The 25,577-nt window shown below is 38.8% G+C and overlaps 4 protein-coding genes across 13 annotated transcripts; 2 read left to right on the top strand and 2 right to left on the bottom strand.

The window, feature by feature from the left end:
* Positions 1-175: 175 nt before the first annotated feature.
* On the bottom strand, positions 176-17,609 carry LOC129577414 (intermembrane lipid transfer protein Vps13D). Of its 8 annotated transcripts, none has more exons than XM_055464384.1 (16): positions 17,440-17,609; positions 15,721-16,274; positions 15,362-15,552; positions 14,686-15,294; positions 14,198-14,515; positions 12,124-14,051; positions 11,890-12,026; positions 11,482-11,619; positions 10,657-11,347; positions 10,386-10,571; positions 9,717-10,296; positions 4,232-9,592; positions 3,885-4,063; positions 1,282-3,789; positions 1,009-1,177; positions 176-927 (listed from the first exon to the last, which is right to left on the bottom strand). In XM_055464384.1, exons 2-16 carry the CDS (start codon positions 15,815-15,817, stop codon positions 856-858), a joined length of 13,164 nt encoding a protein of 4,387 aa, XP_055320359.1. In that variant the 5' UTR covers positions 15,818-16,274; positions 17,440-17,609; the 3' UTR covers positions 176-855. The 8 variants fall into 8 exon arrangements, with proteins under 8 accessions (XP_055320359.1, XP_055320360.1, XP_055320355.1 ...); XM_055464385.1 differs by having other exon boundaries at positions 11,482-11,583; positions 17,440-17,576; XM_055464380.1 differs by having other exon boundaries at positions 17,067-17,561.
* Positions 17,610-17,808: 199 nt separating this feature from the next.
* Positions 17,809-21,199, top strand: LOC129577421 (solute carrier family 25 member 35-like). 3 transcript variants are annotated; one of them, XM_055464404.1, is made up of 5 exons: positions 17,809-18,705; positions 19,617-19,958; positions 20,076-20,482; positions 20,575-20,689; positions 20,782-21,199. In XM_055464404.1, the coding sequence occupies exons 2-5, from the start codon at positions 19,763-19,765 to the stop codon at positions 21,003-21,005; spliced, it is 942 nt and encodes a 313-aa protein (XP_055320379.1). In that variant the 5' UTR covers positions 17,809-18,705; positions 19,617-19,762; the 3' UTR covers positions 21,006-21,199. The 3 variants fall into 3 exon arrangements, with proteins under 3 accessions (XP_055320379.1, XP_055320377.1, XP_055320378.1); XM_055464402.1 differs by having other exon boundaries at positions 18,121-18,512; positions 19,760-19,958; XM_055464403.1 differs by having other exon boundaries at positions 18,357-18,512.
* Positions 21,200-21,899: 700 nt separating this feature from the next.
* Positions 21,900-23,172, bottom strand: LOC129577422 (YEATS domain-containing protein 4). Its single transcript, XM_055464405.1, has 3 exons — positions 23,013-23,172; positions 22,464-22,941; positions 21,900-22,291 (listed from the first exon to the last, which is right to left on the bottom strand). Exons 1-3 carry the CDS (start codon positions 23,064-23,066, stop codon positions 22,101-22,103), a joined length of 723 nt encoding a protein of 240 aa, XP_055320380.1. The 5' UTR covers positions 23,067-23,172; the 3' UTR covers positions 21,900-22,100.
* Positions 23,173-24,328: 1,156 nt separating this feature from the next.
* Positions 24,329-25,212, top strand: LOC129577426 (uncharacterized). The gene is made up of 3 exons (XM_055464414.1): positions 24,329-24,683; positions 24,754-24,814; positions 24,942-25,212. The coding sequence occupies exons 1-3, from the start codon at positions 24,436-24,438 to the stop codon at positions 25,023-25,025; spliced, it is 393 nt and encodes a 130-aa protein (XP_055320389.1). The 5' UTR covers positions 24,329-24,435; the 3' UTR covers positions 25,026-25,212.
* Positions 25,213-25,577: the final 365 nt, after the last annotated feature.

The raw sequence follows: 25,577 nt of genomic DNA, 5'->3' as shown, positions 1-25,577 counted from the left end.
TACTTGATAAACAAACAGCAAATCATTGGAAATCTAATAAAAACATTTTGAACGTGAAACAGAAAATCGAATGGTTGAGTCTCCCTTAGATGTTCGTCCCAGGAATAAACAACGACCATTCCATCGATTCAGTTCGAAGCAATCAATGAATGAATAGAAAAACAAGCGAAAAAAGTTTTGTTATTAAAAAAATTGAATTTATTAAAATCGGTTAATATTTTAGAGCACTTGTATAACAATATATTTAACAATGTACAATGATCTTTGCTCCAATGTACATCATGTTAATTTGACGTCATATTTACAAAAAATAGATAAATTGGTGACATGTGTCGAATAGTTGGGCTCGTGTTGTCTTTTTATCATGTGAAATTTGTTTAAAAATCAGCTGCTTTGCATTTTACTCTCTTACACACATTCGGTTTGTTGTAGTTCTATTTGGAACACGTGGTTTCATTAAATTTTTTTTTTTTTTGATGAAACTTCTACTTGGTGAAGGTTTTCTAGCGACTACAATTTCTTCAAAATATTACGTCTACACGTGTTTGAGGAATTTTATTTGTTCAATCCATAAGTTAATGTTTTCAAGTGATCTCGCTTGAGTTCGGTGTATTTTATTCGTAGTTCAGAGGTGGTAATGAATCACATTTCATTGGTTTTTCTTTTGTTTTAAAATAAATGGGAGGAAATGTTTTCAGGTTCAAATCAACAAATTGAATAGATTAAATTAATGAAATTAAAAATGTTTTCATTTTGTTGGGGACGATGAATTGTTCGGAAAGCTTTTCAATTGTTTGGAAACCTACAGACTACATCTCTTCATATCGACTCGAAGTATTCAAATAATTTGTTTATTTAAATATCGATCACAGTCTCGTAGTTCAAGGTCAGTTCTCGTTCATCATAAACACTCTTCGCGTAATTGATCTAAAGAGAAAGGTGGAAAGAATGAAAAAATTTAATTATTGCCCATTAGAAATGTCAAATTTTGAATTTCGGCTGCCTTACATGACGTGATGCCCTTTGTGCCATTTCTTCATTGCTGCATGCGACCAACGGCCGTTTTACAGCATCTTGCAAATTCAAGCATAATTCAATGTAATGCTGAGCACGTTTCGATTTGTGACTATCGGATTGATTGTTATTTTTCAATGTTGGATGACATGACATCAGTTCACTGCAAATGAAATGGATATTTTGTTATTATTAAATGGAGTTACAAACTTAAAACCCATGAATAAAAGTCCAAATAAAAATGTAAGATCCAAAGTAAGTACCAACCTCAAATGGTATGACAAAATGATCGTTGTCGATTCATCGTCGCTTGAAAATACCCAAATATTCTCGGATGATACGAGTAGCCGTAGTTTTGAATCTCGGCCATCATAAAGGCATGGTTCATAGGCCATGAATTGTTCGTTAAAGTTGCGCTTGTTTATCACAAAGAGATACTGTTGGCCACGGCTTTGCAACGACGAATACGGTGGTAGCAATCCACCCGGTGCTCCAGTCACGCATCTCGGTAGTCGTTTTCGTTCGGGTAATGCACGATTTGAACTTTTGCTGGTTTCTCGTACAGCATTCGCTGTTTCAGATGCCAAATCAAGTACACCAATCACTGGTTTTGTTACCGTTCCAACGATGCCTTTGCCCAGCCCAGAAATGAAACCTTGGAAACCATCATTCTGTGCACCGATGTATGTGTGTTTGACAATGCTGGTAACGCCACCCAGCAAACCGAAACTAAGACCTTTGAAACCAGCCACCAAATGGTCACCGGTTGAATTTGAACCGCTTGGCATCTCAAGGATACGTTGACGCGTTTCAGTGTCTTGTTCATCAAGCACAACGCGGCCCAATCCATCGGAAATAGTTTCGGTCAATTTGGCCGTTGAATTTGATATTCCATGTGTAACGTTTTTCACCAGTGATTTTACAGAGCCTTCGAAAATCAATCCAGACACACCTTCGGATAAATCACTGGCGAACCCAAGTGGATTTCCCAAGAAATCGACACTGCCAAGAATGAACGCGGCTTGCCATTTCAATTGCTGCTTGTAATGTGCTTTAATGGCTCGCAAATACACTTCTTGCGTTTCGAAATGGTGTCGATCGCTGAATTTCTCGAAATCAATCACAGCATCTTCGAATTTGATTAATGTCAAACCGAGGCTTTTCTTTATTTCCAGCAGCTGTGGCATCAATTTCGATGCCGTGATCACAGACAATCGTATTTGACTTGGAACAATTTGCAAATCACCAAAATAGTAGCGTTTTGCATTTGCCGCAAGAATTTTTGTGGCCACACGATGCGCCTCATAGTCCGACTCATCGGGTAAGGTATCGTTCTGTGATTTTCCCAATCCCAAGAACATTGCCATGCGCAGCATCAGACGCTCTTCCAAGTAAATGGTGAGTGGTCGCAAACTGAGCGTTAGATGTTCGAAAATGATGGCATTGGCATTTGGGCTGGGCAATAGCTTTACATTCAAATGCATCGATGGCAGCGGATGATTTTGTATTTCAGCGTTTCTCGTTGTAAACAGCATCACGGGACATTGCGTTTCAAATAGGTTATTATCAATCTGAATATCGCCCACGCTAAAATCAAGCGATCGAATATTTGGCGTTGAAATTGCTTCGGTCAAAATATTTTCCAGCAAAACAAACGCCAATTCTTCGCACGGTAGCTTTGACACGATCGAAATACCGATGCCTTTAGTTAATTTCACATTTACATACAGCTCGGCGAGATTGTTACTATTAACGACAGCCGATGTTGCATGCGATTGTGTCATCCGATTTCCCGATGACAAAATATTCGAAACATGCTTCCACGCTGGATCCAGAGCCAATGAAATCGGTTCCGTTGATTTAACATCTCTGATGCAAATATTCTTAATTGGTCCATCCATTTTGATTGAAACCGACAAAAATCCCGAGCCGGCTCGCAATTTTTCACGTCGTATTGACTGTTCGATTGGAACCAAACCATCGCGAATCACATGCGTATCGCTGACAATCATTCCAAGTACCGCTTCGCTTCCGGGCCGCAAACCGAATATGCCACCACGCACTTGCACACACATATTCGAGTGTTCACACATCAATCGACCTTCTTCAGTGAAATTCCAAGTTTGCGTTGATCTTCGCTGTTTGTTTGCCGGTCGTACAACGAGCGGCACATAATTTCTTGGTTGCGGTGCCTTTTCCAAATCCAACACCAATCGATAGGCGGTATTGGATTTTCGACCTGGTTCAATTGGCGGTGATGATCCTTCGTGCTCCAGTTGTCGATCTTGATTCATGCGCCACAATTGGGATCGATTCCCTTGTTGCTTTTTAGCCAAATACACACGGCCATCGACAACGGTTAGCACCAATTCCTGGCATTCGATATCGTAGTCCGACCAATCTTTGTCCGATATTGCGTCGGTACTGCGGAAAGTTCCACTGAATGCAATGTAAATGTAGTTTTCGTAGGTTAGATTCAACGATGTTCCCAATTCACTCAATGAATAGTTGTGGGAAACGCCACCAGGTGCTTCGACTACGAGTGATTGCACGCCCATCGGTTCATCCAAAGCATAAGCCATCGATGAATGTGGTCGAATTATTGTTCGCCACTGGTTTCGACCACCCGGTTGGTAGAATTTGATCGCAACATCGGAATAATTGTCAAAACGAATTGGCGGTGGTAATGCTTGAGCATCGCCGAACAGAAGGAAATACGTTGCACCCTGCAGAACAATTTCCAAACGGAGGAAATGCATATCACCATTCATATTTCTGGAATTTGAAATGGGAGAAAATGTCGAAAGTTTGAAAATTCGTTAAAAAATGGCTGCTTGATCGAGTAAAAAAAATATCGAATAAGATTTTACCTGATATTTATGTAGAGACTCTGTGTTTCATGAATTGGAACCGCTCCTGACCACATGCAGCCATCAATGTCGGGCAATCGTACGCAAAGCTCTTGTTCTTTATCCAATCGCGGCCAATGGAATGGCAAATGACATCCAGGCACTGCTTCGATGAATGTGTTCGGTGCTGATAAATCCATCTGGAATTTTTTAAATTCAAATTCATGGAGTCAATCGAATCAATCATTAGAGGACGCCTTCTGTTATTCAAGGCAAATATATTTTTCATTTAAAGTTCAGTTTTTTCAATCGATTCAAAATTTGATTGAAAAAATCTGATTTTTCGACAAAAAAAAACTCATGCTTACCGATGATGTAGCAAAGCATTTCTGTGCAAATTGAAGTTTGTACGAGCTGCGATTGTACAATTGGAATCGTGGTGAAAATGTGACAACTCTTGTCTTTGCGTAGCGACCTCGACCACAACGAACTTCCGTGCCAATGATGAATGTTTCATTTGAGATGCCCGACCGCAATTGTTGATGTAAAATGTCTTTGTGTAAATTGAATGGTTGACACCATGGTGGATTATGGCCATATCTTCGCCCCAATCGAACGGTTAGTGCAGGTGATGCATCTGGATCAGTAAATGAGAACATCAATGGTGAAACGAGTCGAGCTTGTTCGTGTTCATCAAATTGTCCGGAACTTTCTTGTGAAACGCCTTCCTGACGGAAGATCAACGGCAATCCAGTTCGATTGATCAACCAATACGATGCGCTGATTGTAATTTGTAGCCCGGAACCTTTGACCATTTGAATGCTGGCCCGCAGAATTAACGGTCGACCTTTTGTGTCGGTGAGTCGAATGCGATAGTCGGCCGAACCAATTGGGCCGCTTGGAATGACAATTTTTTCAGCTCCTGGATAACTGTCCAATGTAATGGTTATTTCGATTTGATGCTCCAAATCCACCTCATAAATATTGGCCGTTTCAGATGGTGAGATGCGTCCTTGTGTGTTATTCGCCAAACGGAATAGTAAATCACATGGCAAAAGATTGTGCAGTCGCAATGGTGGCAGCAGTACAATCGAATGACCTGGTATCGTGCCAAAATCTTTCATTGGATAACCATCACGCTGAATGGCAACGAGTACACGGAAATGCTTATCTCGGCTCGATTTGCATGTGCGAACCCACTGTTGTACATCCAAACCTTCATCCATGTCACGCCAAAAAATGCTTCGTTCGCAGAAAAACAGACGCGACTCGTTGGAATCGGATTTTTTCAACCATAAATCAACATTCGAACTGATTTGCCGTTCGGGCGTGTGGTATTTCGATGAACCGTCCGAGCGTGATGATGTGTCGTTGTTGGTATTGGCTATGAGTAGAGCATTTGAAATGTTTTGCGTTGAAATCGGCACAACATACATGTGTGCATTTACATGGCTCAAGGGGACACTGTATATTTCGCCAACTTTTAAAATGGCTGTAATTGCATCAGGGTAATTAATTGTCTTGAGATGTTCTAATTTGATGAGCATATTTCGATCTAATCGATTGATAACGCGCAATGCCGATCGAACGGTTACTAATTTCTGGGCCGAACCTTCGAGTGATACCGAAAATACGATTCGAGCTCGTGGAAACGATACGAATTCGGCCAGTTCGTGTCGTGAATAGCGGAAAAACACGCCAACTTTGTCGATTGACACCGGACCAACTTCGGTCCAACCCTCGATTCGAACGCCAATTTGATGCAGAGTGAGCTTATGCGAATCGTGATGACGTTGTTTATGCGTTGGACCAAAGCTGAATGGCATCACAGCGCCTGGTTCCACTGGAATCCATTGCTGCTCTTTTGATTTGCGACTCACCTCCGTTGAGGTACTCTCGCTAGTGGTGCTTGTTCCCGGTGCCGAAACAAATGTGGTAAACTGTAAATTCAATCCGGTTTCATTTTTCAGCGCAAACGGAACGAATGGATTTCGTCTGCGATAGTTAATCATACTCATTGAAGTTGACGGACTTCCATCGATCGATGTTTCGTTTGTATTCAAGCCATTTCCGTAGTAATCTTGCATCCAATTTTCATAGACCAAATTGAAGAGTTCAATAATAGTGGTGGTGATGTTCAGTTTAAGCATATCATCGCTGTTGACCAGCAAATGAAGTCGATTCGGTTGGATTGATGAGGCTCCAACGCTGCAGCTCCAATTTGATTCACATTTCCATGCTTCGATCAACGGTTCCCATCCGCTCAGCACACGATTATAATAATCACTTGCGAAAACACCTTTCAAATATCCAGCCTTATAACCACTTCCACCGGTTGCCGTTGATACAATCGATCCGGTTCGACTGTGACCAGGGCCGCTGCTTACCACATTTTGATAGTCGGCCAACGAACCGAGCTCTTGTCTACCTTCCAGTTCTGAGAATGATACTTCAAGCAACGGCACATCCGCATCCTTACAATCGTCAATCACACAAATCGAAATGCAATTCGCTCGAAGCACAACCGCTCTTATGTTCAATGCGCTTTCTTGCATTTGCGCCGGCTGTATTTTGATTGGTTCTGCATTCTGGGTAAGCCACAAGGCTGACTCGTCAAGAACATTGTTACATAATTCCAATGCTTTGACACAATCTTCAACGGAAAATCCAAGTGCAGACAATTTCGTAACCAACGCCTCGTTCACTTGCTTCTGTTCACGGCATTGTGCGTTTGCTGTTTGGTTTGGCAACGATTCAAACATTTTGATAAACATTTTCACATCATTATACGAAAGGCGAATGCACAATCGTTTTTGCAGCTGAATATCGAGTGTGTTTTGTTTGACATCCATATTGATGGTGATCGGATCGATGATGGAGAGTGCAGTGTCTTCTTCGCAGCCCAAAATGCACGAAAACACTTCCAAATGATTTAAATTGATGGACATCACTTTGTTCACTTCGACCGGACGATACGACAAAACGGTGGTACTTTTCAAAATCACAGCGTTTGTATCCCATTGGTCGGTTTTTTCCACGAAGACCAGCTCCGAATTGGTAATATTCAAAATCACCTCCATTTCATTGGTATTGTAAATATTTTGGGTTGATGCTGCAATTGCGGCCGACATTGATGTTGGTGCACTTATGATTTTCGGTGTGGTGCTAATTTGCAACGTGTCTAAATTCTCATCACAATCTTGTGACAAAAAATCTCGAACACCTTCCATCCAATCCAAAATGGCCATCACACGCATATTATTCAATAGAATGGTGTATTTCGAATAGTCTAGCCGTTTGCGACTATGAATTTCCGCTTGCACCGAATCTTCACCATTTGATTTTGTGCTAGTCGGCTGTAAAATGGTCGTGAACACATTCTTCACCACTGGCGTTTCACCAAAAATATCGGCCTGTTTATTTGCCGTGAATCGTGTGTCGGTAATGAGAATTTCCTGTGACACCAAATCAATATCTTGCGATCCATCGCTGAACTGATCGATTTTCAGTGATGATTTGATGAAATTGATGCAAGTCAACGGGGCATCGGCTGCATCTGGATCGATAAATGGGATGCTTGAGTCACGTGACAATGCTGTGAAATCGATTCCACGCGATTTTGGCACCTGCAAACACACCGATACATCTTGCAAATCCAATGTAATCGACATACTCGTCCATAACGATGATTCATGCATGGCGTCAGGCCGTAAGAAATTTTCAGTGGACAAACTAAAGCGGCTATCGGTAATGTTTTGCGGTTGTTCCACATCCAAATCGTCCAACGGTTCACCGAGATTATTCTGAAGGAATCCACGCACCAGCTGGTATTGTTGAAGATTCAAAACGGCTTCCAAACGTGATAGTGTTCCTTGAACACTGAAATCGGGCACATTATGACTTCGCCACGACTGCAAATTGCGTTCAACAATCAATTTCAAATGGCATTTGCTGTTCAATAAATTTGCACCATTTTTACACACAATATAACTGCCCATGTCCATGCAGAGTGTGTCATTGATTGTGCTGGATTCATTCAATGCGAAATCATCGCTTTTCAAATGCCGTTCACCGGCAAATAAATCCGTATTCACCAGATCAACCAGCATTACATCGAGAATTTCGTCTGGCCCATTGGGGTCTTTGCGTACGCTTATCACATTATTGGTATCGGATGCAAAATGAAAACTATTTCGCAGTGAAAATTCACCCAAATCCGCTACAATCATTTTGTTACTCTTCGCACTCAGCGGCAGCAGAATGATCGGCGAACCAGCCTTAATCGATAGTGACAGCTGCATGGGTTTTTGCTGTAAATTACTTCTGGACTCGGACGATTTAATTTTTCGTATAAGATTTGGTGCTTGCAAACCTTGGAATTCATTGACAAACGTTTGAATTTCGGCTATAAATCGCTTGGTATGCACATATCGCACCGATGACATTTTTATTTTCAACAGCGCCTCCGTATTGAGAGTGGTTTGCTCGTTAGTACGTTTCGGTTCGTCGCGTGAATAGGTGAAATTCAAAGCTTCATTGCCACTGGTCAGAAAGCGTTCACGATACAATGCACCGTGTACGGTTAAATCGTTCAATGACACACTTCCCAGCCTCCCATTCACCGTTTTCGCACCATCCATTTTCGTCACCAAAAATGATGCATTCGAAACATTCGCCTTGGCCAGCTCATAGTCGGGTCGTACGAATACCAGGGTCAACGAACGCACCGACACTTCCAATTCCGAATTGTCTTTTTTCACTTCATTTGAAATTGATTCGATCGGGTAGTCGTTGGCGTCATCCAAATGGCTTGTATCTTCAGTTGTATCGGATAAAACACCGAAAAAGTTCAAAAATGCAAACCAACTCTTCACCGAAATGATCAAATCCAAACTGTTGAAATCGATCGAACTGGTTTGTCGCATCGAATTGTATTGTGTGGCAAAATTTGGACAGTCTGGATCGATGATCAACGATGAATATAGCACGAGATTGTCTTGTCGCATGCGACGTTGCGGTGATGGCGGTGGTGTATCGGGGCAATTCGTTTTATGCTGCTGCGATGATGCAAACCAATTGAATGACTGTTGTGTTATATTGTTGGGAGTGAGATAACTGCTGAAACCGGCACCACGTTCCAATTGCTCTGGCAACGAACCAGTCAAACCATCATCCAAAAAGTGTGGACCGATTAAATTCGGGCATGATCGCGACGAATATGCACTATTCGGTCGTAACTGTTGACTATCTGGCGATGATGACACTAACATTGCACGATGCTTTGAATCCGGTGGCTGCAACAAATCCTCCATCAACAGCGAACGCAGTGATACTTGCAAATTCGTTTCGTATGTATTATTGGTCTCGTAGTTAACATTGAAATCACGAAAAACAATATCTATCAACGGATCATTCAGTTCATTTTTCAACTGAATAATGAAAATCGGCAATTCGAAGGCAACTTTTGGTTCAATCATCGTTTTCTTCTCATACGCAACAGCTGGTTGGAATAGACGACGCTTGAATTTTGCATCCATTCCGAATGTTTCATTTGATAATTCGAAATCCGATGATTGCTCAATTTCACGCTCTTTTATCGTTGGTACAACATTTGGCGGTCGTGCCAAATCACTCGGCACTTTGAACAAATTCTCCGTCGTTTCCAATAGTTGCTCGTACTGAACGCGAGACAAAGACAAATTCAATGGTTTTATCACACTGCCGTTAATCTGAGGTGGACATGTCAAAGGAAATGGAAAAACGAATGAAAATGTGAAGAACGAAGTTTTGATTTTAAATCCGAAATATTAGGAGAAATTGGTGAACTGAAGAAAAAATTTGCCCAAAACTAACCTGCAACAGTTCTTTGGAATCAACTGAATCGACAAGTAAATCAATGCTCGGTGTTTCTAAGCATCGAATAATGTTTACTCGGATCGCTGTATCGTGGAGAACAGGAACAGCATCTTCTTGACACGAATAAAACTCTTCGGCCCGCGGAAGTGCTGACAATCGAATACTTTTTCGATTCCGTGTGTCCAGCGAATACGCATTGATATTACGAATATCCAAAATATACGTTTCAACTTGTCGATCATCTCCGTCGCAATCATCGATGCCGGTGTCATTTGATCGACACCTCAAATCCTCTTCGCTGAAGTAATCATTGTTTTGGCCACTGAAATTGTTTATCAATGTGGTTTGTGACGTATCCATGAGTAATTCTTCGTCGATCGTAAATATCTTCAAATCACACTCGTTGGATTTTCGACGTGTAAAATGACGTTGCGGTGTCTCTCGATCCAGTTCAATTGTTATATCGCTTGGCTGATTGTTTGTCATTGAAATTTTACCGAGATGAACAACAAACACATGTGAACTACGACTCGATCGCGGAAGTACGAGAACGGGCGTATCGAGAACGATATCCATTCTGAATGAAAAGACATTTAATTTGAATTAGAAACAAATGATTTAAAGCAAGACCATTAAAGGGAAGATAGTGATGAGCATAACACCTACCTCACGTCAATAGATTTGGTTCCGGCCGAATTGGAAAATGAAATAGTTCGTTGTTTTCGCATATGCTTTGGTGTTTGATGAACATCGACGGGCGCTTTTGGTGTGGCTGCTGGAATGTCACGACTCGGTTGAACCAGTCCCAATGCCATATCGGTGGCTTTGTCTCGAATTGAACGCGCGAAATTCCTGAAATTAAAAGAAAATGCTCGTTTTAGATTTAAACTTCTTTTATCACCGTTTTTTTAACGTTTCCACAAGAAAAACCACTTACTTCAGATAGTGTTTGAATTCGGTTGCGCACCAGTTAAGCTCTTGCATAAATCGAGCACAATGCGTATACCAAACGGAGGCCATTCGAATGCGAATTGTAACCGATGCGCTCAAGTTGCGCGTCACACAGAATGACAAAGCCTGTTGATCTTCCATGGTAAAGTCACCTTTGGTGTGATGGTGTGACATACTGTACACTTCTTGTGTTAGTGAGCTCAATAAGTCGTGCGGTCGCGGTGGGATGGGTGCTTCAGTTAGAGGATCTTTTCCAACGGAAAGTATACGCTGATGTGAAACTCCTTCCGGCGTTAAATCAATCACTTGCAAACCACCGAGCGAGCCTTCAACGCGAATATCATTGCCAAGTGTAGCATGAATTTTCGCTTCACTCATTGTAAACGTACCGACCTTACGCCCCACCATATACGTATCACGCATAACCGCACGCAATACCAACACATTCAATCGATGAAAATCGAATGTGATTTCGGTGCGTATCGTTATTGCACTGGCCGGTGCATCGGAATTGGTCGTTTTTGCTTCAGTGTTTGATGGTGTACTTTCTATTGTTGCAGGAGGTTCACGCTTTGAAAAATCATTCTCTTCATGATACGATGGCTGTGACTTTGATTCACACCGTGGAAATACACGATTCGCAAATCCCATCAACTCGACAATTGTTTCTTGATTGGCTATAAATTGAAATATGAGAAATTGAACATAAAATTTCGATTTAAATTGAAATCAAGATTTATTTACCCACCAAAATGTGGAAATTATCCACACTTTATGGAAAAAAAAAGAAAACATATAAACAAACACTTACCAATAATATCCAAATTATTGAATTGAATGTTTGCGATTTGCAAGCATTCGCCGTCGGTCACTTCGGGCGTAACCAAAAGCACTTCAACGGTGATCAGCGCATCTACATCGTGAGTTGCAGACCAGTATTCGGAATTAGCTTTATTTAGAATTTATTCGATTTTTGTTTTGGAAATAAAATCCATGCAAAATCAAGAGTGCACAAAGCGTTTTAAACATGTAACGAAACATAAAACATGAATAAATTAAGAAAAGTAGAACCAAAAAATGGAAATCAAAACAAAACGGAATATGAAATGGTCCGAATTTTTGTCTGTGATTCATTCAGATTTGTTTGAATTGGAAAAAAACACAATATTCTGAAATAATAAGAAAATTCAAAGAAGAGAATAGAGTTTTTTTTTTTTACTTCGTTGTAGGTTTGAAATTGCACGAGATATTGAGTTAGGGCTGGTTGGTCGACGATCGAGCATGGGATCGGGTGAACCAGGTGAATTTGGTGAACATGGTTCGCTCTGTTTTAAACTACCGGAAATGCTGTCCATTCTGTGAATAGCGAAAACAAGCAAAACTTAGTGTCTTTTCCTCATAATTTGGATAATGGTCGAAAGGTTTTATCAAAACGTTCATTTTTTTCACTCACCCAACATGCCTATGACTGGCGATAAGTAGTTCGAAATCGGGTCCAAACGATTGAATAGCATCGACCAGCAGCAGTCCATGTACGGATAATGTGACATTTATATCTTCTGGCCGTTTGCTGAATGCAGCCTTTACGCCAGTCACTTGCAGCTCAGCAATGCATCGACCCCTTGACTGAACTTCCAGCGACATTTGATCGATGGCAAATTGTAACATAAATAATTTCGATGCTTCGTTTTCGCTTTCAATCGTTCGAGTCGATCCGCGATTATTGCTTCGTTGACCATCAACATTGTCCATTTCATTTTCACTTTCAGAATCGGCTTCGGTTGAGAATGAGTCTTCGATGTTATCATTCGGTGGCCGATGCGGTGATTGAATGTTTGACGATGATATAATGTTGAGCATGGTTGTGATTGCTGTAATTTTCTGCTCATTCACATGGGCATTCAGTTTGGGTAGTGTGCCGGCAATGGTTAAACTTGGATATTGTGGATCATTCATGTGAATGGCACGTCGTTCGACTTGCAATGAAATGCTGAATCGATCGAGCACATGCAGTGTTGACGATCCTTTGGCGCTAGCAAACAGCCATCGTTCATTGCTTTTACACACCAGCACCTGCAAATCGGTCAAATCCATTTTGTAACGATCATAGAGTTTTTCATGCAACGAACGTTCGTTCAGCGTATTCCCTTCCAAGTCATAAATTGCTCCGTTGACCGTTTCATTGCCATTGCTATTATTCGAATCCAGCACATCACTGAGTGCCGAGCACAAGGTGGGCGAATCATTGCTTGCATGTGATCCGGGCGGTGTTGAACATGGTGTCATAAAGGCATCTTCATCTTCACTTTGATCGCGATGCAATGATTCAATATCACTATCGTCTTTTTTATTCGGTGCCTGAGCGGTGATCCCGCCAACCACGGCACTATTCGTCGTATCGGTATAGTTGGTGAGCTGCAAACGACCAAAATCGATAACAATTACCGTGCTATTTTTCAGCGCAAAATTTTCCACAAATATAATTTGCGGTGCGGAAATATCAATTTCCAATGTCCATGTGCGCCGTTCGGTCACATCACCTTCTAGAATGTTTTCCCAGTTTTTGATCAGTTCCATTTTGGTTTTATTTTTCATTGCTTCGATTTTCTTGCGGGCGTTCATCATTTGATATGGTTTCATTACAAAATCAACGATCCATTTGATGGGCTCGATGTTATAGACAACATCCAGCGATTGCGTTTTAATTAATAGACGATAATCGGTATTATGTGACAATGGTTTGCGTTCGTAATTTAATTGAAAAATTGGTTCACTGTTCATCAACGTCGTGAGACTGGCATTGCTGCTACTATTGCTGCTGTTTAGGCCACCAATCAAGAAACTACTGCCTCGTGAGCGACGATTATGCGCAACTAAAGCGTCCTCTTTGACTTGTGGCTTAATTAAATCGGGAAATTCGGAATTTTCCGTGATGAAATCCTTAAGCAACACCGATCCAAGCGACAGACCAACAAAATGTGAACCAGATCGTGGTCGCGTTTCTATGTCCAGTAGAAGATTTTGGAATTGTAATTGGAGCATAATTTTATCGACACCATTTTGACACGTGCATACATCTAAGACACCCTTTTTCAATGTAAAATTAAACTTCCCGAAAACGGTGTCTCGTTTGAGCAGCGAATTATCAACGGTGCCACTGGAGAGTGCATTCAAAATTTCATCTTCTAATTGGTTTTGATCTTTTGGCGTTACATCTACGGAGGAGTTGGTTGAGATGAGTAGCGCATCGGATGTCTGGGAATCCGTTTGGGGTGTTTTGTACCAGCCCCACCACTGTGGAAACCATTGCAACAACATTCCACGTCCTTGATTCGTTTCCACACCATTCAAATCGTTATTCGGACTTCGACTCATACAAATCTAGAGGGAATCAAGAAGGGAAAAAATCAAATTTAATTTTTAAAAAATTGATGTTAAATAATCAAAATTGACAACGTGCAATATTGTACAAAATGTAAAAAGAACGAGAAAAAAAATTAACAATTTTTTCGGGAAATAAATGTTACCTCTCGTAAGAATTTCAATTCATAATAGTCACGGTCCTTTTCGATTCTATCCTTAAATTCTTTTTGTTCGTTGCTAAGCGTTTCATTTGGATTAATTATTAATTTGGTATAAATGTCTATGTAACGTAGATTTTCTTTGGTAATATTGCGAATATTGTGGCGAGATACGATTTTACAACCATGACATCGAGCTGCATACATCCACCATGCCTTTGGCGACTCATAAACACTTTGTTCGGGTCGTAACAGACGAAAACGTCGATATTTGGATATATCGTCTAGGCCTCGAACACACTCCACCATTTGCTTATACTGCCACTGCAAATGAAAAGAAGAGAATCGTTCAATATTTCCATGTTATCAATTGTCACTTTCATGAAAAATGGAAAGTGTTAACTATTCATAGCTAGTCGATATTGATCACGCTAAAGTCTTAAATTAGAATCATAAAAATGGTGCTAATTGAATGTCACATATGTGTCACTTACATCGCTCAACGTAAGCTGAACTTCATTTAGAATTAAATCACATGTGAGTCGTGGTCGGCTACGCGTTCGCAGTGGCATTTCGCTGCGATCACGTTTGAAGCGTGCCTGTGCACTGACCGGGCTAACGATATACTCATGTTTCGATGATGTTTTCCATTTTTGAAAGATTTGCCCCAGTTCTTCATACGTTGAATCGGCAAATGTTTCCTGATTGTTCAACGGTTGCCAGTAGATGGACATTGAGGTTAGTTCAACCAATTTGAATGAAGCACTTGTTTGGTTCCACGATGACGAAAAACCGGCTATCCAATTGGAATCACAGCTACGTGCCGATAGGGAATCAATGGTGATGCCACATGCAAACCGTTGATCGTGTACTGTAATGGCCGCATCTTCGTATCGAATATGGACGTTTTTAATTTTAAGCTCAAGATTTTCAATGATATTCGTTGCCAACGATGTGCCATAGCTCAACCAGCCGGAATATGATGATGCATAGTAGCCACCTTCGATGGCTGCCTCGCGTTGAGCACGCCATTTTGCCTCCAAATTATCCAAACGGCTGAGTTTATAGTTCAATTCGGCTTGTTCCTCTACATCCGTATCCCACTGCAAAGAGAATTGTTTGTTTGGTTAGTTCGTTTTATACGCGAGACATTTGATTTGCTCTACTCACCTCATCTAAATTTATTGGTCCAATAACTACGTAGACATCTTCAACGATAATACACCAGGGCGCTGTACGAAATTGTCGTACTGGAATTTGTAATTTGATACGGCCAACGGTTCCTTTGAGCGCTTGCAACGGCAAGCCCAGATTACGAAGTGCATCTTTACGCAGTGGCAAATTTTCCAATTCAACCTCACCTAAATGACGTAGATTGGTTAGTTGATTGATAACACCAATGTAGATCAATGTTCACGTTTAGTGAATTGAAATGAATTCTTGGAATTGATGCATTTCCTTTGATCTTGGAATTGATTCATTTTCTTTGGAGTTGATAAGAAAAATGACAAAGTTTACACATGACTCACCGGACAACAGAGCTACCGACAACTGGGCTGTATTCAAATTGTGCACATATTTACCCAAGTAATTGTTCAATACCCAGGCGATGAGTTCTCTTAACATTGTTTAATTGCCGTTTAACAACGAGCTGATGTTGCGTTGTTGTTATTGTTATTGTTGTGGTTTTTATCTTTTTCTCTTAGTCAAAATTGATTTATGTTTATTATTTTTGAATTGTTCAATGTTGTGTCTTTGCAAATTGTTTACATAGATTCTTCAAAAATGTTTTTATTTAAAATTATTTATTGTCTTTCAAATGAACACTTCAGCTATTGAGTGCATTACAATGCATTGCTAGCATACCAGAGAGAGCCATGTAGTTTGTTCGCTGTGCAATTCTTATTGCGATTACTTTGTGATAAATACTGTGTTTCTTTCAATTCGACGAATATATTCTCACTGATGAATTAACCGGGATATAATTTCGAGCAACGCCGTTTGTGACAGCGCATCGGCGGAAAATGTGACGTTTGATAGTTGCCGCATTGAAACATCACTCAATCTTTATCGCATTTGTGAACTGGAATGAAAATCGCAGAAAAGAGAAACAAAATGAAAACAATTGAAATAAATCCATCACTTGGCAAGTATCTATCTTTCACAAATCTGATGGCTTTTGACCCGAATTCCGACACATTCGGACACTTTCTCTTCTGTCAAACATGTACAAAAGATCATCACAAAAACTAAACACAACACACCGATACAAAAAATCTCTCATGAATTTCGAAATTCATTGACCAACGCGTGTGTCGGTTTTTTTTGCCTACTTTTACTCTAACGAATGTACTTTCGCACAACGACCATAATAACAAAAGAAACAAAATTGAAGCCACTAAGTGGGAAAAATAGTAAGCATTAATGTCACGATATATTTTGAGTCGTGGACTTCTTGTGTCACAGATGCTTGCACAATTTCACAAGAACGGAAACAAAAACAATTCGACCATAGAGAATGAATGTATGAGAAAAACTTAGTACAAACACTTGAAAATGAGCCGTAAATTAAAGTAAACGAGAATCTCATGAGCGCTAGATCGTATTTCAAAGCAATCAAGTTGACTGACAAATGATCGAAGCGTATGTGACTTTTGCTTCTACTTCTAGTTTTTAAATAAATTTTAATTTTTGTTCAGCAATTGTCGACTGACTGACACACCGAACTAAATTACACATGCACCCAAGACTCACGGTCCCAAGTCGATACACAATACAATAGCAAGAAGAGCAAAAAATTGAACGTAAAGTAGATTCTGGGAATTCATTGGAATTCGTAATTTTTTTTTTTGCATTTCAATCACTTAAAACTCACTCACTACGACGTCATTGAATGATGAAACACAGTAATACACCTTTCCAAATGGATAATTGCAACAAATGCGAAATAATGGCGTTTACAACGAACTGAATTGGTCGTTTCAATTACGACATCAAAACAATAAGCAAAAATCAAGTAGAATAAGTGAATCTCGGAAATGTTTTTTTTTTTCATTTTCATCAATGCACACGACACATTAAACCAAAGGGAAAAAAATCAGAATTCATTTAACACACATCCAATATAGGCGCGCACACAAACAGATGTTTCAGTACAAGCACAACGAACTCAATTATTCTTGAATTTTCTTTAGACAATACGCTGTTTTTCTCCTGCGATTCATGAAATTCAATTTCAAATTGCCTACCAAAAAAAAGTGCCTCGATTTGCATGTACTTGGATTTCGTTCAAAACGATGATGACAAATTCTATGCCTAAACATTACTTAATACGATGTAAATAGAAGCGCCAATAGGATTTTTCGTGCTACAAACACACAAATGTGAATAATGTCAAAGTGATAGACGGGCATACACAGTGTGTGCGTGTGCAACAGTACAAAGTCAATGCTTGTGACGGAGAAAGAGAAAGGCAATGAGCGCGCATACAATGTGTATAAGCAGAGAGCTCACTCACGTGTGTCAATACATTCTGCCATACACACATGACTACGGCTGCTTTGCCCGAAAACTGTCAAACACACCAAGCTCGAAACGTCAAATTTGCCAACACAAACGTTGCGTTCTTCATATTCAATCTCTTGTTTTTGGTTTTGCTTCGTAGAAATTATTGACAGAAACTTTGTGACAAATTTGATTTTTTTTCTATTTTTGAGCCGATTCTTCCATATGAATTATTCATTTTATTTTATGAATGACGATATTTGCTTGCGAATCAAAGTCTCCTCTGTTGTTCACATATAAAAAAAAACACATTGACACTTCGGCAAAGAAATTTGCACGTGTGATAGAACGATGATGGTTCTGTGTGCAATGTAAATATTGCACTGCAGTTTTGACTTCATATCTAATACCAATTTTTGAATCGAGTCATGCGTTGGCCGGTTGATTTTACAATTTGTTCAGAATTTACCGAAATGGACATTGGATTTTTTTGGTGGTTGAAAATACAACCCGGAAAATAAGAAAGGCGAAAAGGAAAGACAAAAACATGAGATAATATCATCTATTTTTTTTTTGCTCATTTTGCGCAGATGAGCGTTATTGCGTACCATATTTAAATTTGACTCGCACGTGAACTGCAACACACCAACTTTATGTTTGCTGTTTTTCTGTTTCATATTGCAGTATTCGTGCTCATCCGTCGCGAATGTGTTTATAGATTGAAATGAGCATATTCCGTTTTGTTCTCGAATTGAACGTGTGCTTGGTGCGTGAGAAATTGATTTTTTTCCTTCAATCGGCGGGCAGCGATAAAACGGTGAGAATTTAATTCAACGTTAAATTTCCGGTGGTTAATCGCGCGCGCAACACACCTTGGATTTTTCTCACATAAATTGTGCTGATATCAGATTATTTGAAACTTATACCTGTGATCTTGAATATAGCCGATCGATCGATCGGTCGTTCGTTTCTTCAAAACATTTCAATACAAACCGAACTGCATTATTCAGGTTTGTATTTAGATAGAATGTAGGTTTCTCGACAATTCGGTGTATGCCTAGAAAATTTGAGAGATTAAGAGAGAGAGAGAGTGCGACATAGAAAGAAAGGGATTAGAAGGCAAAAGAGCGAAAGAGAAAGAACGACCCAAAGATAATTTTATAATCAAAATTCTGAAATAACAGTGTTACATTAGCATAACGGCACTAATGAGAGGCGTAAAAAAATAGCGTGAAACTGAAAGTACATGTATTGTCTTTTCTTGTAAACGCAAATTTGTGTGTTTTTCGGATGTATTTTTAACATTCAATGACGTCGACTGAGGATTGTGGTCTAAAGTTCACTAGAGATGTGATGCATATTAATATTTGGTTCTGTTGTAAACGAAATTTTGAACGCAATTGACGCGTTTACAACGGAACCAAATATTACTATGCATCACATCTATACTGAACTTTAGACTACACTCCTCAGAACGTCGTCGAATTCACGTCACCTTACATAATCAATCATCTTAAAATATCTTGTTCCACGGCTTTATTTTCTGAATCATTCATTACATATAGTACAACGATTTATTGCCACTGAATATACAGTAGTTTGGTTTGGTCAGCATTTGGCTCGATGCCAAAACTAATGAAATCGATGAAATTATTTCCAAAATATGCGCCAAATTGAATTGCCAGAATGGCATAAATCCACTTATAGAAAATTCGTTACCGTGTCGTTAGTTTTTGTTAGGGCACACACTTCAATTGAGTGATTTCAAAACCGAAATGAAATCATTAGATAAAGTTTGCAACGTTAACAATTGTCTGTTGTTTGCATCCTTTTCGATGTTCATGATCTTTGTAGGAAATTGATGTAGATTTTGTTGTTCATCTTATCGAAGCTGTTATCATTCAATGTTATTCATTTTCAGCGCCGTCAGCCAAGTTATCGACCGGTTCCAATTATGATTTCGGCATTTTCATGATAATAATCCGCAAAAAACGTGACAATCAATCAAACAAAAAACTAAGGCATTAAATAACACTAGACGAATCAACTCGACGATATTTTTAGGAAATGGATTTTTTCATAGCGGGAACAGCGGCCACTTGTGCTGGTTTTTTCAGCAATCCATTCGATGTGATAAAAACGAGACAACAGCTGCAAGGTGAACTACAGAAAGAAGTAAAAGCAAAAAATCAACTCTACCGATCCGGATTCACAGCGATCAAGACAATCATCAAGTCCGAAGGAATCACCGGGCTTCAGAAAGGTGAGTGATGCATTTCGATTCAAACGATTGAATTTCCGAAGCTTTTGAATCGCGTTTATTGATAAGTTTTATTAAGTTTTGAATCACGATTTCAAATGATCTTTGATTTTCTCATAGGCCTAGCACCGGCGCTTGCGTTTCAATTCGTGATGAACAGTACACGGCTTGGTATGTACGAGACGGTCGATAAATTGAATTGGACACGTTTCAGTGCTTCGTCACATCATTCAACGGTGCTGTGCGTGTTTTGGGGTGGTGTATGCGGTGTTGTGGGCTCGGCAATCGGTTGTCCATTGTACATGGTGAAAACACAGTTGCAAGCACAGTCATCGCAGGGTCAATTTGCCGTCGGCACACAGCATGGCCACACTGGGATGTTGAACGCACTAACCAACATATATCGACATCAAGGGATACGTGGACTTTGGCGTGGTTTTGAAGGCATTGTCTCACGGACTGCCGTCGGCTCGGCCATTCAATTGACTTCATTCACAATTTCCAAAGATTACCTAAATAAAATTGAAGTACGCTCATCTCATTAGTCACCAATTTATCAAGTGATCACACTGTGATAACACACCCTCTTAACGGTTTTTTCTTTGTTCATTCACTGCAGACATTTAAGCATTCAACTTTTCTAACACCACTGGCAGCGAGCTTGATAAGTGGCATATTTTTAAGTATCGGAATGACTCCATTTGATGTCGTAGCAACGCGACTCTTCAATCAAGGTGGGTTGTACCTCTGTTAATGAATCAGAAGCTAACGTTTTTTTCGACGCTTGATTTGATGTTTTTTTTTTTCTCTTTTCATCTCGTTGAAGGAGTGGACCAAAATGGCAAAGGTGTATTGTATCGAAACATTTTCGATTGCTTTGTCAAAACGTATTCAATCGAAGGCATTCATGGTCTCTATAAGGGATTCATCGCAAACTACTGCCGATGTGCACCACACACTATTCTATCGCTCACATTCTGGGATCTATTTAAAAAATGGGAAAACGTTTATCTCTCCGATGATTCATTTGAATATAATAACACGAACTAATTCAATTTCATTTGCCACCCGATAAAAGAAAATCTCCTATTATACTCGTTGCATGTGAATCTTGTTCAGAACAAAACATCTAATAGATCTAACACATTTTATCGATTTATTGTTGTCGATTTTTCGTGCTGTTTTTGATATTGCTATGTCAATATATAGACCCTAATAAAGAAATTTTTCGACACTAAATTAAATTCAATTGCAAAAAAAAAGTCAAAGAGACCAAAGCCAAACGTTGTATTTACGCTATCTAAGGTCGTTGTACCTTATTCCGTTTATCTGATTGATATGAATTTGATTGATTTTCTTATTCAACGTAAGTTATCGAGACTTGTCTCATTTGCTTGATTATAGCGAATGAACTGAAATATTGATAACAATGAATGCAATTATCAAGTTTTGGCTTATCATGATTACGAATGTTACAGATCTGAAGAAATTTCGCTCAAAAATTGACCACCCATTGAAGTGTATAAATTAAAAGAAAAATGAAAATGAATAACCAGTTCACAGCGCTACCCGCACATTGTTCAATTTTTACATTGACCTTCAATGTTATATTTCTCATTGCTCTAAAAATTGAAGAAAAAATTTAAAAAAATTGTTTTCGTTCCATTTGTTCAGAAATACACAAGAAAAAACTCATTTTACAGACCAAATCGAATCAAGCAGCATACAAAGAAATTCCGTCAATTATTGAAAGCGAATGCACAACTGATAATCTTCGCTATAATAACGCATCATAAATTCTGAATCTTCATACAAAACCGAGAATAATTTTCGTATCATTTCGTTGGTACAAACATTTTCCAATGGTCGAGCTTATTTAGCTAAATTATACATAAAGAAGGAAGAGACATGCACTCCATAATTGAATAAATGTAAAATGAACAATCATTATTCACAAAAAACATGTCTGTTTTTTTTTAAATTATTATTTTGCAATTATAAATTTCGTTGACAGTCATGTGACGAAACTGTTTGAATTGGAAAACCAAGAAAATGGATTCACATTGAAGAGGGAGAAAAAAAAAACAATTAAACTGAATCTTAAATTGGTATTGGGATGATACAAAAAAATTTGCGCTGATGAGGTCAATGACTTGGTTGTGGTGTTGTATTGCCTACGGGAGTTGGTGTTCCTTGAACTTTGGCCAATTCACTTTTGAATCGACCGATTGTTTCACGAGCCAGTGTCAATTTATCTTTGAGTGCGGTAATTTCTTGTTTCACCTTTCCTTTGACATCGATTATATTCTCCAGAGTGCGTGAGATCAGATCTTCAACTGTGGAAATTGAAAAAACGATCGAATTATTTCAGATTAATATCAATTTTGGAAAATTAGACAATTTAAAAAGTCAAAAATATTTTAAAAATGGAAGAAATGAAAATTTAAAGTTAAAAAAAAATTATTCTTGAAAACAAACCAAGGAAAAAGTAAGAAAAAAACAACTTACAATCTGTATCGTGTGTGTATTGACCGTCAGCAATTGGTTTCGAGTTGTTGAGACATTGTTGCATGTACTGCGTTGGTTCTTGAAACACAATTTCTTCATATGATTCGGAAACGAGTCCCTTTTTAGTGTCTTGGCTCGAAATTTCCCCTTCAACAATTGGCGATTGAAACAATTTCAGAATGTGATAAAGTGTGACGGGACGTTCATTTGGATCATGGAAATGTAATTTAATCACAACTTCGAATTCACCCCAACCGGTTTCCGTCACTTCGTATGGCGGTTTGGTCAGCGTTCGATTGGCATTCGCATAACTTTCGTGCAATTTGAAATGGACTTTTTTCACCCAAGTCGACATATCCTCATTGTTGTATGGTTTCAAATAGACCGTCCACTGATGTGTATGACCATCTTCTTCACGCTTTTTTCCAAACGACCGAGCCACATTACCGTAAACAATTGGCTTCACAATGGTTACTCCCTGTGTTGAATAATACAACCAATTTTCATTAATATTTCTGAAGAAGAAACAAAAACCGTTCATAAACTTACCTTTACACGACCACCAGAGTCGGGTCCGAAATCTGAGATTGGAACTGTCGTCATTTTCCGATTGTATTTGCTTTAAAACTGTTGAAATCAGTGATTGGAAATGAAAAACACGCTCAAACACAATCTATAAACAATATTGTCGGCTTGATATGTCATTAATGCCGTCGCATGAATTCAATCTATGGCCGCCAGATGGCATGACATGATTTGGGTTGACTGATGCAAAATCGCCATCATTGTGAACTAATTAGATGTTTTCGTAAATTCAAATTCATTGAGTTGAAAAAAAATAAAAAACTATAGACGAAAATGAATAACGATTTTATTTCGAAACTAACCAAATTTCATTTACTTCTATTTCTCTTGAAATTATGGCTAAAGAACGTGATTGCATGCAATATATAATGTAAAGTTGAACATTTTCACCTTGAAACTGCATTGTGAATGGTTTCAGTGTGTTTGCTAAGGCTTTTTTCAACTGCGGAAAACGAAGTTGTGGCAAAGTTGTACTTTCGCAAAGCTTATGCCTGGCAGGACTTTGAGAAAACTTTCTTAAAATAGGAAAGTTTTTCCATTTGCTGCAAGCCAAGTACTTTTTATGCTCATGAGATGCCTCTTCCTAATGGATTTTCAGGCACCACAACAAGCCGTTTGTCGTCCGATGATCATTTTGATATGTTGTGATTGAATACAATTTTATATATTGACTCTCGTTGATGGTAACAAAATGACATAGTCGATAATATCGACTCGAAAAATATGTGTTGGTAGGCAACTTAAGATATGACAAAGACCATTAATAAAATGAAAAAAAAAAACAAAACAAAACAAACTTTGTCTGAGTAAAGAACAAAATTGATAGTTACATTAGTAATATCCACTCCTTTACCTTGAAACACAATATCTAATCGACGAATATGACGAAAAATCATACGCATCATTTGTAAACAAGTCGAATTTAAATGAATTACTATGGCTACTTCTTCGTGGCGAATTCTTTTCAAGCGCGTTGTACATGCCACCGTCATCTGATTTTGATCGCATAGATTGCCCGTTCGCAACAGAAAGAATGCTCTAATTGACTATGAGAAAGAAGCGACACACTTCACTTATCCCCTAACAGTTTATCAATTGTCAGACATCATCCTTATCGTACCTGTCAGTATCAGTGTGAAAATGACATCAAATTTAAAATCAAAATAATTTATCCGGTGAATGTTTTGTTATTTGTTGTTTACAAGTCGATAGCCGTGCGATTATCGCAACATCTTTCGATTGTTTCGGAATTTTGTTTTTCGTTCAATTGTTTTGAATGAGTGCGACGATTGATTGATTAAAAATTATTGAAGCGAATGCATTTGCAGCAAATTCGCCAGTTTATTCTGAGACTTGTATCAACGGCGTATTATAACACGAAACCAAAATGAAATTCTTCGTTGCTGTAGCATTTTTGTTTGCTGCCGTTTGCGCTACGCCACACGATCAATCCGAACTTAGTTATCCATTGCGAGACATTTACACATACATGCAATGTGTACCAAAGGAAGCCGATAAATCCACCAAAATCCATGGGTGCAACGACGCTTGGGAAGAATATCGACAGGATTATCTCGATATGATCACCGATTTTGAAGAATGCGCCAATCGCCCAACTCGATATGGAGCTGATGCGTAAGTTCAAAAATCGTTTCAGTGTTTAGTTGAAATTCGATATGTTAATTGGAAAATTATTTTATTTTAGATGCCGATACAAGTGTTTTACAGCTGGTGAACGCGTTCTTGATCAGTTCTATAATCAATTGGTAATTTTTCCAAAGTCATAAGTGTTTTATTTCAAATGAAAATCAATTCAATAGTGAAGTAGATTCTGGATAAGAGTTAAATCTAAATCAAATTTATTCTAAATTAAACCATTTTTATTTCGTGCAGGACAAAAACAAGGACATGTGCTACAAAATCGTTCCACTTACAATTTTGAATTGTCAACCCGATAGTATGCGTTTCAGTCCATAGTTATGAACACATATCCAAGAATAGCATCGTTGTTTGGACATTCAATTGGAATCATAGCTTTTTATATTGAACAGTGTGGCATATCAAAATACGATTTTTACCAATTTTATGTTGAGAAAATGTGCGCCTGTGAGATTCATCGATTAAACCGGAAAATAAGAAATAAAAAGCATCATTAAAATTGAAACGAATTGTACGTATTCAAAAAAAAATTCACCTCCGTTTTCTGCGAATTGAGTTATTTTGTGTGTTTGTGAAAGGTTCAAGGAATTTTGACCCATCTCAACAGTTCAAAAGAGCGAACAAAATATTCGTGTAGCCGCTAGCAAATTTTTTGTTTTCGTTTTAAATTCTCAGAATATCGTAATCTCTCAGAAATTAGCGTACGTTTGGATAGATACTATAATTCTGAGAACGATTTCATTTCATTTTCATTTATTTGATCAAAAAGTGATTGGAAGAATTTTGAAGAAAATCCCAGCTTAATCTACGAGAAATGTGAAAGACCTTTTACGTATAATTTGAAGAGAGTTCTTTGACTTGAACCACTTC

This window comes from Sitodiplosis mosellana, unplaced genomic scaffold (genome assembly GCF_009176505.1).
Source record: "Sitodiplosis mosellana isolate CC-2019 unplaced genomic scaffold, AAFC_SMos_1.0 Smas_scaffold_6197, whole genome shotgun sequence".
Taxonomy (NCBI): Eukaryota; Metazoa; Arthropoda; class Insecta; order Diptera; family Cecidomyiidae; genus Sitodiplosis; species Sitodiplosis mosellana.
The sequence above is the reverse complement of the archived record's forward strand: the minus strand, read 5'-3'. Positions and strand labels throughout refer to the sequence as shown.